At 53.3% G+C, this 18963-nt stretch overlaps 4 protein-coding genes across 4 annotated transcripts; 1 reads left to right on the forward strand and 3 right to left on the reverse strand.

Moving 5' to 3' along the window:
* Nucleotides 1-399: 399 nt before the first annotated feature.
* On the reverse strand, nt 400-1803 carry CH63R_13424 (Amidohydrolase; the record flags this gene model as incomplete). The annotated part of the gene is made up of 1 exon (XM_018308398.1): nt 400-1803. One exon carries the CDS (start codon nt 1801-1803, stop codon nt 400-402), a length of 1404 nt encoding a protein of 467 aa, XP_018152815.1.
* A 2723-nt stretch (nt 1804-4526) lies between these two features.
* CH63R_13425 (Short-chain dehydrogenase) lies at nt 4527-5375 on the forward strand (the record flags this gene model as incomplete). Its single annotated transcript, XM_018308399.1, has 2 exons — nt 4527-5101; nt 5183-5375. 2 exons carry the CDS (start codon nt 4527-4529, stop codon nt 5373-5375), a joined length of 768 nt encoding a protein of 255 aa, XP_018152816.1.
* Nucleotides 5376-6026: 651 nt separating this feature from the next.
* On the reverse strand, nt 6027-7791 carry CH63R_13426 (Ammonium transporter; the record flags this gene model as incomplete). The annotated part of the gene is made up of 4 exons (XM_018308400.1): nt 6027-6378; nt 6450-7127; nt 7290-7609; nt 7693-7791. The coding sequence occupies 4 exons, from the start codon at nt 7789-7791 to the stop codon at nt 6027-6029; spliced, it is 1449 nt and encodes a 482-aa protein (XP_018152817.1).
* A 6785-nt stretch (nt 7792-14576) lies between these two features.
* Nucleotides 14577-15798, reverse strand: CH63R_13427 (Alcohol dehydrogenase; the record flags this gene model as incomplete). The annotated part of the gene is made up of 4 exons (XM_018308401.1): nt 14577-14637; nt 14690-14763; nt 14852-15586; nt 15634-15798. The coding sequence occupies 4 exons, from the start codon at nt 15796-15798 to the stop codon at nt 14577-14579; spliced, it is 1035 nt and encodes a 344-aa protein (XP_018152818.1).
* Nucleotides 15799-18963: the final 3165 nt, after the last annotated feature.

Here is an 18963-nt window from a genome sequence, read left to right on the forward strand (position 1 = left end):
AGTTCCAACGTCTTCAAAAGTGTTTTAACCGACAGTAGGCGATGGAATCTGTGGCGTCTTTGAGCTGAACGGTCCCCGTGTTGACATCCTTTGCCCCTGATGCATCGCATCTGAATCTCAAGACTAAAGACAAAGCAGGCTATGAGCTTCCAAAGAGAAGCACCTCACAACACTCAATCATTTTTCCTTTGGATATTCCAAACAAATCCTGAGAGGACGGACAAAACCCGGGCATATCACAGCGCAGCAAAGGCCAGTCGTGTTAGGCCAGCCCTCTCGTCAAGGTTGTCATATCTGACATTCATGAGTGTCCACAAAGGAAGGAATCGGTCCAAGAAACTGGCAAGGCTGCCAGTTGAACGAACCGAAGGATGGGACATCGTCTGGTGTCCACAATCGTCAACGAAGAAACGGAGTCGCCAGCCCCTCCTCCTCCCAGATGGAATCTTCTCCCCAAGGACCAACCCCGGGCCCCTTGAAGATCTTGCCGCCCTTCCAAACCCAGCCAATGTTCTCGCGCTTCTGGAGCACCTTGACATCTTCCGCCGGGTTCTCCAGCAGCCCAATGACGTCCGCCTCATACCCGACCTTCAGCTGCCCCGTCTTCGGCGCCTGTCCGCCCACGCTCAGCGGCCCGTTCGCCGTCGCCGCCTTGATCGCCTCCAGGTTGCTCATGCCCGCCTTGACGGCCGACTCCAGCTCCATGGCCATGTTGAACCCGGGCGACGTATCGGTGCCGAGGGCGATCCGCACACCGGAGTCAATGGCCATCTTATACGCCGTCAGGTGGTTCGTCGCGCACAGTTTGGCCTTCTCCCACACCGCGGGGGAGAGCCCCTTGCCATCCGTGCTGAGGAGCAGGTCCATAATGACACGCGTGGCTATGTAAACGACATCCTTCTCCTTGATCAGGTCGATACACTCGCGGTCCGCGAAGGAGACGTGCTCCAGGGTCGTGACGCCCGCCTTGAGGGCCGCCATGATCCCGGGCTTGCCGTGGACGTGCGCCGCGACGACGCGGTTCTGCCTCGTCGCCTCTTCCACGATGGTTTCGAGCTCCGCCGGGCTGAACTGGGCGCATAGCGGGTTGTCGTCGCGGGACATGACGCCGCCCGAGGCCATCACCTTGATGCACTTGGCGCCGCGCCGGATCTGCAAGCGCACCGCGCGGCGGCACTCGTCGACGCCGTCCACGATCATGGTCGTTGCGGTGCCGAAGTGGCCCGCCGTGATCTGCGACACGCCGAGGTTGAGCAGGACGTCGCCCGCGGGCAGCGAGAAGACGTCGCCGTGGCCGCCGAGCTGGCTCAGGCCCGAGCCGGAGCTGTAGACGTTGGGTCCGACGATGGTGCCGTCCTCGATCGCGCGGGAGACCTCGCAGCCCAGGCCGGCCACGTCGCGGAGGGACGTGTATCCCCGCTGCAGGGCCAGCCAGCACCCGCGCGTGAGGCGGGCACCGGACGCGGCCGGGTGCTCGGTGATGAAGACCTGGTACGAGTCCTTGCCTCCGTTCCCGTCCGGGGACTCGCCGCCGAAGTGGGCGTGGCAGTCCCAGAGGCCCGGCATGAGGTAGGGTACCGAGTAGGACCTGTGAGGGGAGTCGGTGTATTCCGAGGGTAGGTCCGACTGCGAGCCGACCCAGGCGATGTGCTTTGATTTGATGACGAGAGCGGCATCTTCAAGGGGTTCACCGTCGCCGGGAATAAGAAGGGAGGTCTTGATGATCACGAGGGTGGTTTTCTTGGTCGGTGAGATGGGGGGCACGGGTTCATCGGCGTATTGGGGTCTAAAGGAGCCGCCCATGGCTGGGGAATAGATGTAGGCCGGTCTTTCGATGGAGCGGCGAGTCATTTTTTTGGATGTCAAAATGATGAGTCTTGAAGGTCTCGAGAGGTTCTCTGTGTCGACTTTGTGTCCGAATCGCAGCCTTTTGTGAGCTGGAACGCGTAGCCCTGCGCGATGGAGGACCAATGACACAACGACACCGTGGGCCTGATTAGGAAGGCCGTCATCCTCCATAGCAATACAAGGATTCACTCCTTGATCGTCCGTTATCCGGTGTCGTCGGCCTCCACCTGGTGTGCTGTCGATAACGCAAGCCGGCGGCGCAGCATGATCCTCTTCGCGGTCAAAGCAGAGAGCTCGGCGTTCTGGAGGAGGTGATAAACGAGGTAGTTCAGAGCGAAATTGGTGGCAGCAAGGTCTCATTCTCTCTACACGTTGCGAAAGGGCGTTTTTGGATGGGCGAATGCATGGCCTGCATCGGAAGGCCGTGGAAGCATTCGTTATCCAAGAATGTTCGGCTTGAAGAGACCTGAAAAGCTATACTCACGAGTCTCTTGCAGGGTTTGTTCCGCCGATGGTGATGACCGTTGATGCCTTTTGCAAAACCGACAGCCGGGAGTCTAACCAACGTCTTCGGGCAGACGTTTTGTCATTTCTAATCCCAAAGACATGGTGGGCTTTCACAGAGTTATACAAGAATCGTCATTGGGCCAGAGAGAGAAATTTTGTGTTTCAACATTGCGATGGATGATTGTCTGGCGAGTGGACTCCCTCCCTGTCAGCGGAGGACGGTGCCCTGGGACGACGGAACGGTGGTTCGGCGCCCAAGTTCTGCTGCCCCGGCTAACGACGGACGCCAAGGCCGAGCCGAACCCGGTCCACCGGTTGAAAGTCGACATGCTGACCCGGCGCTATGAGAAGACCGACTGTCCAGGAACCTTCCTCTTAGCGCAAATCGCCACTGGGATCTCCCAGCTTTGCCCATATGTATTCCTGCATTCCCGAAGGAAAGGAACGTGACCCTTGGTTTGACTCCTGGGTTCCTAGGACGACGGGCCCTTTTGACCTCTCGAACTGCCGCCTTGTTTAGTGCATTGGATGCAGCCAGACTCTCATAACACACTTTCCCTCCAGACAATCTGATTCTTAAGAGGTCGTCTTAGAATATGCAGGCCTGGTCTTTTGCCAGCGAAGACACCAATGAAGAAGACTGGTTTATGCTGCCACCGGCAGTGGTGGCTGCTTCTGCAGTAGACATAACCAATCCTCATGATTTACTCGCTTGCCTGCTGCCATCAAACCTTCGTACAATTGTTCATGCGGAAGGGTCCCGCAACCCTTTTGGGATTCATCGCGATCTATGTTGCATGTGGGGTGGCGTCAGCTTCGTCTTCGTTCTCACCTTCGCTTACCCTGGCTTTGCCTACTTCAGCTCCGTCCTCCCGAACTCCGTCTTCTCCTACTTGAAACTCTCCGTGGTCTTTTCAAATCCAAACCTCGTCTTTGGACTCTCTCCGGCTGATGACATCGGGCACGAAAGCTACGTCCAGCACATCTAGTACTACTGGGCAGAGTCACGACGTTCTGCGTTGCGATGGAAGCGTCAAAAAGTGAGCAATATGTCGACTAATCATACTGCTCAACACTCTCGAGCACCTCAAGCACAACGCCCCTTCTATCAACAGCTTCCTCCATCGTTTCAACTGCCAGGACAATCGGTATTGGCAGCCTCGGCAATTCAAGGCCCGACGGCAATTCGACCACGTTTTAAGCCCCTTCACCGTTTTATCCGCAGCGTTTTCTTCTACATTCATTTCGACCTCATCCATCACCTCATCACTAGCTTCATCACCAAACGCAACCTCCGTTTTCGCCGGTCCGAAAGCCGCTCTAGTATCCTACGAGTAACAAATGTGGAAAAGGAGCTGCCAACGGATAAAGCAACAGGTTTTAGGTGTGCTTAGCAAGGGCTCAATAATTCAATATCCTGGATTTAAAGGATTGAGAATGCCTTCTCAGCATAGGTTGACGGCTGCTTGTGCCGAACAGAATCCGCCATCGAGTGTGGCAAGTGCTTGTCGTCGTTATCACCAGACAACGAGACCATCCGTACAGCATCCCGGGCGGTGGTCAGCGTCAGTCAGCATGAGAGCGACCGTCTTCCCAATCCGGCTGACCCACAGGGCTTCCGACGATTTCACCCCTCATTATGTTCCCACTAGGTACACACTTGCGTCGCAGTAACTTCCCTTTTTGTTCCGACAGCAATGCAAGTAAGCTTCGCTGAATCTGTCTGGGCTTTGACAAGATTGGCCTGTCGCGTCAACCCTCCGGCGCGGCATGCAGTCCATCTCCGGCCGGCTCCACTTCGTCCGGTCGTTGTGCGTTGCGGCCCCTGGTTAGCTAGGCCGAAATTGACGTGGACCTCCGAGAATAGGTGCGCTAGAGTCTCGGCCGGGATATCGTCATAGGTGAAGCGATGCGGGAATCTGGAACTCTGTTGTTACTCAGCATACACCAGAGGTAGTGTAGAGGAGGGGGGAGGAGGGGTGGGCACGCGGGGTCCGGTAAGACCTCCATGGCTCCGGAATGCCCACAGACCTGAGGGGTTTTCCCTCCATAGTTTCCAATATAATAGCGCGGGGTTGCATCATTATCCCCTTTTCTGTTTCTATTTTCTATCTTTCACTCCCTCTCTCTCTCTCCTGACGGAAGTTTGAAATAACGCGATACTACCAGATATGAGCAGCTTAAAAGGCAAAGTCATCGCCATCACCGGCGCGGCGTCGGGCATCGGCCTGGCGACGGCGAAACACATTGCATCCCTCGGCGCGCGGGTGTCTATAGCGGACGTCAACGAAGAGCTTTTGAACGCCGCTGAGACGGAGCTCACGGGGCTCTTGGGGGCGGAGAACGTGCTGTCCAAGATCGTCGACGTCAGGGACCGCAAGGCCGTCGAAGCCTGGATCGCCGAGACCGTCGAGAAGTTCGGTCCGCTCGACGGCGCGGCCAATGTCGCCGGCGTCCTCGGACGGCAGGGAAACATCGCCAAGGTCACGGAGATTGAGGACGACGAGTGGGATTTCGTCATGGGCGTCAACGCGAGGGGCGTCCTCAACGCCATGAGGGCCGAGATCCCCGCCCTCGGTGACGGCGGCAAGGGCAAGAGCATCGTGAATGTTTCGTCGGTGGCCGGGCATTACGGTCTGGAGTTCCACGGGGCGTACACGGCGAGCAAGCATGCCGTCGTTGGCCTGACCAAGAGCGCCGCGAGGGAGTTTGGAAGAAACGGGCTGAGGATCAACGCCATTTGCCCGTGAGTCCCTACATACGCAGTACCCACGCGTGACTTTGCCAGTCGGCAGGGGCAAAAGACAAACGGCTGACAACATCACAGCGGCGCGATCGATACACCGATCCTGAGAAAAGCTTTGGAGACTGCGGAGACGGGGGCTGATATCTTCTCGCCGCTCTTGGGCAGAACTGGAGAGCCTATCGAGGTTGCTACGGCGATTGCTTTCTTGCTTGGGGATGAGGCATCGTATGTAACGGGGCAGGCTTGGTTGGTCGATGGAGGGTCTTTGCCCTAGACGTAAGACATAGACATGGCGGGCATCATACTAGGGTTAGTTTCAGTTCAGGCCCCGTCTCCGGGGCGGACCGAGGCGGGTAGGCGCCAAAGATAGATTGGGGGCAGAGCTGGTGGGCTGCAAGCGACGGAGCGGACCGAGTCCGAGGAGCACTGGGCTAATTGCAAAACCTTGCTCAGTCATCGGGCCATCGTTGGACGTACGTTCGAGTATTGCATTGGTGAATAACCGGAAATTTTGGCGTATGGCATGCTTGCCGTTGAAGGGTGATTAGCTCTGGTCGTGATCGAAGGATCCTAAAATACAGGCATTCAGTTAATAATGTGCGCGGCTGACAGTAAAGGCAGTTACCCTTCCTTCTTGTAGCCTTGCCATGTCCAGCGAGATTTAGAGAACGATGATATATCACAAGATCACCTGACAATGACAGCCTGTAAAATTTTTGTGAATTGTGTCACGGAGAAGAACTAAAAAGTAAATCTAGCAAGCAAGTGCCGAGGTGGTATCAAAGCAAGGATATGGACACATAAGTATTATGGACGATGACCGCCCCTTTCTTTTTCAGTCGCCGATGAGCGAACCGACGGATAAGCACATTTCTTGATGTATGATGTCGAGTTGATTGTACGGGTTTCCCGTCTGGGGACGCCTTTAGACGGTCTTCTCGGGGAGGGAGCTGTGGGCGGAGCTGCCGGGGGCGACCTCGTGGCTGCCGGGCACAATGTCGGAGACGTGGCGGGTGACCTCGACGTAGTCGTAGGCGAACTCTCCGAGCTGGCAGTCGTCGAGGCCGAGGTCCTCGTCGTCGACGTTGACGCGGAGGCTGAGGCCGGGAATCAGGTTCATTAAGAAGAGAATGATACAGGTCAGACCGAAAGACCAGGCGAAGCCGGCGACGGATCCGGCGAGCTGGTAGCCGAGCTGGACGTAGTTCTGCTCGATCCAGCCGCCAGCAATCGCATCTTCACCGGTGAGGGCACCGTCGAGAGCAGCGATGTAGGAGCTAGGGAGATGTTTGTTAGCATACGCATCAGGGTACACAATTGCAAGTGACAAGATAGGAGGCAAACTCACGCAGCAAAGATACCAGTCAGGGTGTTGCCGACAATACCACCGATGCCGTGGACGGCGAAAACATCGAGACCATCGTCAATGCCGAGAACGAACTTGAGCTTGGTGCCAAAGTTGCAGCAGACAGCACCAACGATGCCGAAGATGACGGAAGCCCAGGGGGTCACGAAACCGGCACCCGGTGTGATGGCGACCAGACCGGAGATGGCACCGGAGCAGAAGCCGATGGTGGACCACTTCTTCTCGAGGCGGTAGTCGAGCAGCATCCAGGTGACACCACCGACTCCCGCGGCAAGGTTGGTGTTGAAGCAGGCCATGACGGCGCGAATGTTGGCGGCGAGGGCAGAGCCACCGTTGAAGCCGAACCAACCGACCCAGAGGAAGACTGTTCCGAGGACGACGTGGGTGACATTGTGGGGTCGGTAGGGGAGACCGTGAACGCTGTTGTAGCCGGTGCGCTTGCCGAGCATTAGGGAGTAAGCAAGGGCGGCAGCGCCGGAGGAGATGTGGACCGGGGTGCCTCCGGCGAAGTCGAGAGAGCCGAGGGTGAAGAGCCAGCCGTTACCGTTCCAGGTCCAGTAAGCAATGGGATCGTAGACAATGGTGGCCCAGACGAAGGCGAAGACCATGGCAGGGAGGATACGACCACGGTCAGCAATGGCGCCGAGGGCCAGCGCGGGACTGGAGAGTTTGTTAGTTGCTGCGCCAAGTCGAGTCGACAGTACTCTTGAGCTCTAGGTTGACCGGGTGAAGTCCGCCCATTGCAAAACCCGAACTCTCTAACCTTGCAACTTTCACCCCGGAACTGAAAGAGGGAGTGGAGGGGTGGGGGGTTAGACTCACGTAATGGCAGCGAACATGCCCTGGTACAAACAAAAGAGAATGTCGGGGAGCTTGGTAGAGCCGACGGAGGGCTGGGCGACGACGTCCTTGAGACCAAAGTTGGACATGTCACCGAGGAAGGCGGAGCCGGTGTGGGAGAAGGTCAGGGTGTAACCCCAGAAGAACCATTGGAAGCCAACTACTCCCACACAGATCATTGTGATCAATATCAGGGACAGCGCCGACTTGCGACGGGCGAGGCCCGAGTAGAAGAAACCGACACCGGGGATCATGAGCAGCACGAGGGCTGCGCAGACCATGATCCATGCCAGGTCACCGGACTAATCATCCGAGTTAGACCTGTGTCCCAGAACGAGGGCGAGCCTCGGAATGACGCTGGAACGGGTGTCCATTGTGAACTCACCTCGTAGAAGACGTTTAGGTCCTGCACCCCAGCAGAGTATCCAGCGTCGGCCTCTCCCTCCGTACCATTGTACGGAAGTGTGTACAGTCCAGCAGACATGTTGACGGTTGTGCGCCGGCGCGTGTGCGGTCAACCAAAGTTGCGTCGCGCGGTATGGATCGTCGGGGTGGCTATCGTATCTTCAACTTTCGCCGGGACACTGGGCCTCGTATGCGGCGAACAGACGTCGAAGAAGAAAGGACGGATATGAGAAGAAGGGTTCGCTGCAGGGAGAAGAGGAACGAAAGGGAAAAGGGGAAAAGGCCGGTATAGAAGACGGCGCCGGGGATTCACAAGCTAAATAATCAAAAAGGAACATCAACCACCCAGACCGGGGCGATCCTCTTCGGACCAGGGAGGTGGCAGAGATTGTCCCTTGAGCACTGTAGGTATCCCAGGATGGATGCGGAACAGGGTAGGGATACGTAGCCAGCCCAGGCCACAGGTAAGATGAAGGGGATTCGAGAAGTGAACAGTTGGGAGGTCGTTGCCGCCCACCTACATAGTCCTGTATGCCGAGAACACCAATAGCATAGAAGCCAAAGGGTGGGGGAGAAGGCATACAAGAATAAGGACGAGATGGCTTTGAGCTGCAGGGAAGGAGGGCAGTGCCTTGGGACGACGCCTCCATCTCCTCATCATCGGCCTCCGGGAGACAAGATGGCCATGTCCCTCTGCCGGCGTGGCTGCATGGTGGTGGTACGAGGTTGTCTGGTCGCGAGAGCTTCATTAGAAAGGACAAACGCACGCCAACGGACGACGTACATAGGTACCTGCACACCCACATGCTTTGCAGCTGCTTGCTTCGTACGAATACATAGCCCATGTAACACACACCATGTACTCTCTGCCCACGCAACACAACCCCAGCTTCCCAGGATCGTGTGGGCTGTCGGAATATGTGGATACTGATAAGGAATTGGAGACGAACCGGGGGGTCGGGGGATTCGGGCTGGTTGGAGCTAATTCAAGCCATGTGAAGGAGCCATGTGTCTTGGCGGACTTGGTGCCCGGCCCCGAACGTTTCCTCATCCGTTTCGAGATGGACTCAAGTGTTGCCGTGTTTAGCTCTCTGGGAAGTTGTATTATGAACTTGCCGGTCGAGCAGACAAAATAGAGTATCCAGTGCCAAGATGTGGCTTGAGCTTTTGCTGATCCATCATCCCCTCACCCCCTCTCAAAGGCAAGGGATTCAGGTCTCGACTCGATGATCCAACATGGACCGGGCGGCTCGGCACCGCATCGTCCGGTGTTGGCCTGTTGGAAGGACGGGGGGGCAAAGTCGAAATACTGTAAGATTGTTCGGTTCCTCGAGCCGCAGGGTAGCCCCGTCCTCTGGCGTCGTTGTCGTTTGACATTGGACGCGCTGCCATGTTGGACCAGGACAGAATTTTTTTCAAATTTCGTCCAGCGCCCGCTGTGCGACGCAGTTCAGACATGTTGATGCAGACGTTCTCTGGAAGCGAGACAGCCAAGACTGCAGCAAACAGGCGATCAGGGCAGCTGGAGATGAGCTAAGGATAGAATAGGGGAGAGGTTCAGAGAGGCATGCGGCGCCTCGGAAACGCAACGGCAGAAATGCATTCGAGAGGCACGGTTCGGTTGCAATCCGTTTCATTTGCCTTTCTTGAGTCTTGACCCATGGTCGGTCTCCTCTCCTACCATGCCTCGGCCGGCCGAGTGGGGGCAGGGGGGACGATTTTCGGTGCGTGACAGAACAGGCATGGCCCGCGGAACGGGATATATGCCCCCTTTGGTTGAACAGTGCGTGTTATCTCGGCGAGAGCAGCGTGTCGACTCTCGGTGTTGGCAGCAAATGAAGAACCTCGCCTTCATGAGATGCCGGTACCGATGCAATTTGCGGCGTCCGTCATTTGCTGTGGGGGCGCCTGTATCTCCTCTAGATGCTGCATCCGGAACCGGGAGGTCATCGGGCGAGAATCGGACAGTCTCTCCGAGGCTCAAGTTGATTGTTAACCTTTTCTTTTTGCTTTTTGGACGGATTGTAGAACCGGTACAAGCGGCGTTTCCATCCTAAGGCCGTAAGCAAACCAACAACAGCCGTGGTGATTCTCTACGAGGCAGTTTGAATATGCAGACTGGTAAATGCGCACCGCCGAGTCGCAGACTCGCATGATGCAGTCGAGTTCATCTAGCTGTTTGTGTGACCCGTGGGCGTGTTGGCTAACAAAGCCGCATCCCTTGTTCGTGTTGTTGGTGGAAAAGACAAATCAAATACCGAATCCATTTGACACTCACTGTCACACAAGACGTTGCCGCCTTCAGCCCGCGGATTCGCAAAAATCCGCCGTTGGGGTTCGACAGGACTAGTTCACTGGCGGCGTTTGTGCTTTTCATCGCGCCCGGGGACCAGTCAGAAACGGTTGTGGTGACGGCCAAGCATAAATGGACATCTATTCTCGGAAAACCGGGAATGAATAGATGAAGCGACGCCGGAAAGCGTGCTGCATCTGCGACGTACACGCAGATCGGAGACGGGCCTCAGGAGAGGCCGCCCAATGTCGCACACAGGTGAAAGATCATCATCAGCTGCGTCTTGGACGCCAAACTCGTCTCCAGCTTGTCTCACTCAGTCCGACACGACGTGTCGGCAACACTGGAGACCACCACAGCGCCGAACATTTACCCCCCCCCCCCCCCCCCCCCCCCCCCCACGTCGAGCTTGTTGTGGCTTAGATGGTGCTGACGGTAGGGAAAACATTGGCACCCATCGAAGTGTGTTGGAGGGGGGCATGATGCGGACTGGATCCTGGGGCGGTTCAATTGCGGGGCTTGGCCACATGCACTCACGCAGGAGTCTGCAGGAGTGGCCGTTGATATGTTCGAATGCACAGGCAGAGTCTTCTTTTCCTTGCCGTTGGCGTGCTGTGCCGTAGGGAACAAGGCGGGAATTCTTCCGGTTCACCAACAAGGAGTAGATAAGACGGCAGGCCAACCGGGCGGATAGGCTTCTGGGTGAATGAGGAGAAGCCGGGAACGGGGGCGGCCTTGTGCGATGGGTAATTCGAATGTCTAAGAGTAGGCGCAGTGCAATTGATAGATGTGATAGAGGATTTCAAAGCGTACTTCTGGGCTGGACACGTCAACTCGGGCGACGGCTATACGGATCAGATCAGATGCAATGGGTCAGCCAAGGAGCACGGCGTCGACGGCGGGGGTTTCCTGGCAACGGTGGCTCTAGTCGTTATCAATATCTGGCGAGTACGCAAAAGGGGCATTCGAATTCGATAGTCTGTGTTTCTTATCGAGTAGCCCAAAGGCATGGCGTGGCGCATGAGGCGTTGAGCATGAGAGTCTCGAGAGGAAGCGTGAATGGACGCCAGGTTAACGGCTTGAAAGTTGACCAGCCAATTGCCCCGGACTGTCTTTGGGGCAGAGCGACATGTCGTCATTGTCGGCCGGATGAGGAACGAAATAGATCAGCCAAGGTTTTTGAGGAGCGAATGGGTTGTATGCGGGCTCGGTGTGCTTTTGTTTGTGTGTGTGTGTGTGCATCAGTTGGCGTAGAGGGCGGGTGGGTGAGTAAGGTGAGGCGGGATCGCAGCATTGCGTCGAGAAGGTTTCGCTTGGGGGGGGGGGGGGGGGGGGGGGGGGAAGCAATCAGTACCTCAGGTACCTAGGTAGGTGGGTATGGATAGATCTCTAAGATGCCCCTTGCCTTCGGTACTCTGTACAGTACAAAAACTTCAATGGTGAGGACCAAAAGACCAGAGGGAAGGAACGCTAGTGAAAAGCTGCCCCGGGCCCCCCGTCCGAGTCCATCTTTCATCCTGCATTTGCACTTACGCTTGCACTTACACTTGCCTTGCGGGAATGAAGGTCACATTGGAAGGTTGCGAGATTCGTCGCGGCCTCAACGTCCATTTGAAGAAGCTGCCACCCAGCTGAGCCATGATTGGCCAGCGTCTCTTATCTCTCGGCAAGGGTGGGTCGTCTCTTCTTAGCGTCATCTTGGCGCTGATAAGGCGAGCCAGGCGAGCCAGGGGACCAGTGGTCCTTCGTGCAGCAAGCAGGGGTTAGTGGCACCATCCATCCCATGTGCTCTTTCCTTTCCGCGGCCGACTGGACCAAAGGCAAAGGGGGAGAGAGTCCACTGATTGATGATTGGTAACGACCTTCCTCACTTCTAACTTCCAACGCTTTCATCGCTTCCACGGGCATGTTCTTCATGTTTGACGTCAAGCTCCGGTTTCTGGTGCTGCCAACCCAGAAACAACACTCATCTTTTCCCAAAGAGAGTCACTGATATCAAAGTCAAGTCGTGCGCTGTTTGTCGACAGCAACACAGAGTGCGTATCGGGGACCTCCAGCTGGCTGCTGCTGCTGGACAACATTCGTGTGCTGTTCCGCGCTGTCATCCCGCCAGCACCATGCCACCAACTGCTTTCGCCAAGGGAAGCCGGTCGTGCCGGGTGCTCTGCTTTGGGTCTTGATGCTCGATACGCATCGATAGGCACCCATGACTCCACGAGATAAGGCGCCATCCCACTCATCCACCGCCATCCACTGATTAACCTACATATCAGTTCTCGTCAGCCGGCCCTCTGTATCGCCGATAAGTCTTGAGCCACATTTCTTTTGCTTTTGTGCCTGTCTGCAATTTTCAGGGTATAACGTGGTTCCTCTCTCGAGTCTTGAAATTTCCCTCATCTTCTTCCCCGTCTCCCATAGTCTCAAGCCTCTGTCGTTGGCTGCCAGAGAGGTCAGGCTTCAAAACAATCACCTCTTGCCATTTACAACACCACACAATGAGCCGATCGGTAAAGCCCAGGGCTGTCGCTTTTGATTTGCTTACACACAGGTAGGTAGTTAGTTGAATTGGCCGAATAACAACGCGCAGAGCTACTTCAACGGCCGCACAGGAACTTTTTAAGGTTCTTAGATCACCACGTTCCTGCTCCTGTCGTCCCGCCGCCATGGTTCTGTCCCACTGCCTTGCGTCGTTGCGGGCGTTTCTTCACTCGTTTCGTCTCTCCTTGGCCGGCGTCCAAGCGCATGTAAACCATACGTACAGCTCTGTTTCTCTACCAACGGGCGCCCTTCGTTCACGTGCTTGCGGGCGCAACCAGAATCGCTTCTATATATCTCTTTCTCCTCTCCCTCCGTCTCAACCACGAATTCACTTCTGGGGTTTGCGACTTTGCGAAGCAACTGTCACCACGGTTGTACATGAATATTGAAACATGCCCATTAGTGTTAACATGTTGGACTCCCCGATCAATGTTAGTCAGTGATGGAAAGCGAGGCACTGACGTCTAATTCCCGGATTCAATGTGCATCGTCCCCAACGGCAACCCGTACCAAACCCAAAGACCCACGGATGTCGATTTATTGCATTTCAGGAACAACCCTATCAATTAGTGGAAGATCTTATGTCGGTTAGCTTCATTTGTTTGTCTGCGACTAGCAACGAAGTACTCCAAAGCCATACTGCCTGAGGCACATAGTGGCACTCATTGAGCTGGCTAAGAAACCACTCGGAGTGTGTCAGTTGCATATTGATACAAATCATCAGTCCTACATCAGTCCTACATCAGTCACAAAAACTTGATCACAAACTGCAAGATGTATTTGATAATGTAGCTTTAGGAACTCAAATAAGGTAAAAAAGTATTTCCCTTGCTGACTTATGTTTTCATTCTTATTTTTAAGACTCCATTTTAGATAATAACCTACTTTTGATAAGCAAATGATCTGTGAAGAGTCCTTGTCCTCGAAGCACAGACACAAGCTGTCCACATAGAAATTGTCTACACGTACATTGCTGCAAGTTGTTTGATGGCATTCTGTTGATATGTCTCACAAGCCTCTCACTGTCTTATAAATTGTAGAAGGCAGTAGAGCTTAAGAACTTAGGTCTTGCTTTCTAAACTTGATCAAGGCTACAAGTTTAGCAATCGGATATGTCAAGTTTGCTTACCATTAACAGAGAAGTTTTTTCAGCTGTGGCTTCATGCAGTTCGCCTGAATATATCATCTCGGGGCTTGACTGATTGATCTCGCCTCCAAAGAGGCAGGGTCAGGCCATGTCAAATGTTTTCAGCTTCTTTCAAGCCTGAAATCAGAACATGCAAACACGTCTGTGCTTTCAACACAAAATCAGCTGTGCTTATCAATACTGCTACGGTCTACGAAGCAACTTGTGACACCGATTGTGGCGATAACTTCCTCATCAAGTGTTCAGGGATGACCAACAGCCTAAAATTTTACGGCGGCAATGGGACATCTAAAGCATTGCCAATGTCATACCATTTGTTCAAACAGTACACAGTCTCCGGGTACTTGGCGCAATTCCTCGGGGGACCGCTACATAGTCTTAAATTCCTTCTTTCAAATCGTCAATTGTAAGTTTTATTATTACTTATGCCTGTGTTCACACCAAACGCGCGTGCTGTGCTACTACTGCCATTGAAACAGTGACTCCACCAACATGGCGATGGGCTACCTTCTTTCATTGTCAACGCGATTTACCTTTCAGACTCGATGCATAATGCCACGATATTGTCAGGGGCGCTATACAGAGTGATGAGGTCAACAAAAGATAGGTAAAAAACAGGGGACTAAATTCATCTTTGGCCCTTCTATTCCTACGCATATGAAAAAGATGTCCTTTTATAGAGCCTTTCGAGATGGGCACTGATGCCCTCAAGCCCAACGCTAGGATGTCCAGAGGGTCTAAGAAGAGGTCTGTGTGCGGACCTCCATTGAACTGGTGATAGATGTCTCAATTCAAGTCTTCTAAATGGTAGAAAGTTAAAGCTCCCAGTGACACCTATATGAACTCGCCATACAGCGACAAGTGTGACGACGTTCAAGGCACACATCTACTCAATCCTGATAACAACTTTGCCGAAGTGCTTCTGGTCCCACTGGTATTGATAGGCCCTGCAATTTGTTAGCTTCCTGGAAGAATCATTTCGATATGAGTTTGTAATACTCTTTGAGATCCTCAAGCTTGAAGATGTTCTGGTCGATGACGGGCTTGATGTCGAAGGCCTCGACGGCTCGAATCTATCATTGTTAGTACACCTCTAACAGATTGGGAGGATTCCGGTGTCAGGAGGCGTCCGAGGCAGACAACGCTTTCCAAGCCACATACCATTGCTTCAAATTGTTCCCGGCTTCCAACAACAAGTGGCCTCACAATCGCCATACTGGCTAAAATTTGGGGGAAATCCACACCCTTTTCTCCCGGCCCGCCGACCCAACCAATGATACTGACCACACCGCCAATGGCAGCGGCTTTCAGACTCTCTGTCAAAGTCTTCGAGCCTCCAACCTCAATAACATGGTGGACACCTCCGGAGACCTTTTTTGCCTCGTCACCCCAGTTCGGGTTCGTCTTGTAGTTGATGACATGATCAGCCCCTAGCTTCTTCAGTGTCTCAGCCTTGGCTGAAGAAGAAGTTGTCGCAATGACTCGGGCACCTGCGGCCTTTGCAAACTGCAGAGCAGCGATGCTCACACCTCCTGTGCCCTGTGTTAGGACCCAGTCGCCGGGGACGACTGGCTTCAGCCCGTAGAGAGCATTCCACGCGGTGAGAGGGGCGCAGGAGAGTGTTCCGGCTTCTAAATAGCTGAGGTTCTCTGGCATGTATGACAGTCCATTCTCGTTGAAAATGCCGTACTGTTGGAAAGTGCCATCAATGGCTCCACCTAGCCCTGTCCCAAGGGATTTTAGGGTCACTTCCCCGTATTGATGGCCTTGACCGAACAGTGTAACAACCTTGGCACCTTTCTCAAATCGGGTGACTTTGGAACCCACTTCTACGACTTCCCCAGCTCCGTCAGAGCCTGGGACAATGTTCGGTGCCACAGGGAAAGGATAGTGACCCTGTGAGGTTTAGTACATAGTTCAGATGTTCTGGAAGGATAAATTACCAGTGCGATGATGACATCGCGGTAATTCACAGATGCCGCATGAAATTTAACCAACACATCGTTGGCGGTGAGCTCAGGGAGAATGCGGTCCTTTTGAAATTTGAGAGCGTCGAAGCTGCCATTGCCCTCAACCGTCCAGCCTTTGGTACTTCTTGTAGAAGACATGGTGAGTATTGTAGTTAATGATGAATCCCGCTTGTTTGCTGAAAGAGTAGAGTGAATTGCTCTGGCCTAGATGACCTACACAACTCACTTTAAGTCTTTATATAAGTTCATGATGTACTTACAACCTTCAGTTGATTATCAATATACGTCCTAATTGTGGGACGCGAGGAAAGAAGAAGTTGGACGCTATGGTAAAGTAAATTTGTCATCTTGCCTTTGTTTGCTGCCAAACAACAAGCTGCAGCGCAACTCCACTCAGAGGCGGTGCTACTTCTCCACTGAATAAACATTTTGCTCAACGCTATATGTAGTGCCCCGCCCTCCCCTCCCGTATTTATACGGCTCCAATTAACTTTCACCTTCACGCTACAATGCACATAGAGTGCCCCACTCTGCCTTTCCGTATCTATACGACTCTGACTCTACCTAATTCCGTCCAAGAACCAACCTCAACATACCTCTCCGAACAGGGCTTCTTATGGCGAGTGTGAACAGAAGACGCAAGCCGCACAGCAAATCTCGAGGCGGCTGTCTACAATGCAAAGAGCGACATGCCAAGGTACTGTGCGCCCTTCCTTCGCCTAGCTTGAAAGGATTTGTAGCCTAATTCCTTCAGTGCAATGAGGTCCACCCTCGATGTCGTCAATGTGATCGGGCCAATATCCCATGCAGCTTTTCATCGTCAAGCCTGACAGCCGTACCTCTTAATGAAGACAGTCTGGCCGATCTTGAGCTGCTAGAACACTGGCACCGCTATCCCATTGTAGGCGACCATACAGACACTGGACGGCGATTGCTATCCGACTTCGTGCGCTTAGGGTTCTCTCATCACTATGTACTGAACAGCATCCTTGGCCTCACGGCCCTGCACCTCTACAGTGAGGACAGGTCTCAGTCCAAGTGGTATGCGAGGGCTGTCGCGCACCACCAGGCCGCAATCAGTCGGGCGAAGCCGCATTTCCAGTCCCTCCACGAAACAAATTCTCAAGCCTTGCTAGGGTTTTCTGCATTCATGTCTATGTACGCAGTGGCAGAGCCATTTGTGCGGCCCCCCCGGCTACTCGCTCTGCAGGCAACGAAGTTCGACCCTCTGGAGGAGCTTCTGCGAGCTTACCAATTCACCAGAAGTGCCACGGCATTTGTGCGACAGAACTTTAATCCGGTTACAGTCTCGCAATCGTGGCTCCTGACGACCTTTGAGGTCCGTTTCAGGTCAGATTTGCTAGATCTAGAAACGGCCTATCCACGGATTCGGCCACTTCTAGCCTGCATCGAGCGTCGATCCGAAGGCAACCCAAGAGCTGCATGCTTCTCCGCCATTTCACAAATTTCCCGCCGAATCACAGCCCTCCTGGATAGACCCGACGACCCTGAAATGCCCAAAATCATTTGGTCCTGGGGACTCGAAGCCGACCAATTGTTTATGGACATGTGCTTAGCGCGGCAACCTGTGGCACTCGTTACCCTGGCCCACTTTACGATTCTGATGAGCTTGCACAGGGATCATTGGGGCCTCAGGGGCTGGCCTGAAGGTCTACTGAGACATATCAAGGGGCTTCTTGGAGACGAGTGGGAGTGTGCTGTACAATGGCCTTGTGACGTGGTATTTGGATCGGAGGTGGTTTCGTTCGGGCCAGCGATTGATAATCGCTTGGTTATTGAGATGTAGTAATTAAAATTCGGCTTGGGAGTTGAGGAGCGGGGGCTTGTTAGCCAGTGATTTACTTGCTGCTCTCGAGACTGCGGTCGAGCACAGCCTCGGAACCGGGGCCGGGTCAATCAGGGACCATGCATATTATGCAGGACCCATGTCACGCCTCTCTGTAACGTATTTATCTGGCCGTATCAATACGGCTAACTACCTCAAGGGGACAAGTAGACCACTTACCACCGATTTCCAAGCCCTCGTCCTCATTACCACACTCTCCAGTAGAGAACAATTCAAAGTCTTTGTAATAAAGTTTAATTAGTTATTGCTTTCTAAGCAACCCCGTACCTCTGTAGTCATGACCTCTTCGATCTTGACCATCAACTTCACAGAGCTCAAGTCCAGTTTAATAGTGTTTATAGCCAAAGAAGCTTCATAGAGTTATTAACTTGAGCTGAAAGCATAGCGCTGATCATGTACTAGTCTTGGGTAAACCACGACAAGTTATTTTTTGGAAGTCTATGTCCTTAGAACTGTGAATGCGGGTACACAGGAAAACATCATATCAAATCATGAGTCCGCAACCGAGGAAGGATCCTTCTAGAATCGTTATGTTACATATTCTCAGCCAAGTGACATCCACATTTAAATGACCAAAGGCGTTTCTAATTCAAGCAGCTCTGCAGGCTTTTTCTGACAAATCAATTGACAGGCATGTTGATGAAGGTCCATCTTTTTGGAGCGGCTGACCTTCTGTGAATAATAGCAAGCTACCCTAGAGAAAGTCTAAATCTTTCGTATTGATACGGCTAAACCTACAGAGCACATTGCAGCACTTTCTTAGTAAGCTAGGCTAGTTCTTTCTATACACAGTAACGCAAAAGCTAGATTTTTATAACAGTTGCTGGTTCTTGTGTGCGGACGAACGGAGACAAGTTACAGCAGATAAAGAATCACTAGAATCTAAGTTCATTTTTCTTCTATAAGAGGCGTCTTGAGTGGTCTTGCACAAAGGCTGGAGGAAAGAAAAACGCCTAGGAGAAGGATGTACCGTTTGAAATTAGGGATGGGACGAAGATTCGCGTCGAAATTTTCAGTCCGCTTGCCAAGGACAGAATTCCATTCATCCTACACAAGAGTGGCACGACATTTTCCAACCGGAAAACAACGATGACCCCCAGAGATTTCTGGACAAGTATATCCTAGGAAACTACAACGGGTGAGAACATACGCCAACGGTCAGAGTATGTTTACTCGGGTAAGGTGATCGTCCAGCTATAACGCACCGTCCTGAAGATGATTATCCGCTCACAAGAACGGAGTATCATACGTTTTATCTCAGTGCTGAGAACAACACCCTCTCCCTTCAAACGCCAAAGGAGCATGCCATATCTTCATACAGAGCAAACAAATGGGAATAGGATGGGATACATTTCACTTACACCTTTACCAAATACACGGCGAAACTAAACCGCTCAAAAGTCAAGCTTTTTATGTCAATAGACGACAAAGACGAC

The sequence above is a fragment of the Colletotrichum higginsianum genome, chromosome 9 (genome assembly GCF_001672515.1).
Source record: "Colletotrichum higginsianum IMI 349063 chromosome 9, whole genome shotgun sequence".
NCBI lineage: Eukaryota > Fungi > Ascomycota > Sordariomycetes > Glomerellales > Glomerellaceae > Colletotrichum > Colletotrichum higginsianum.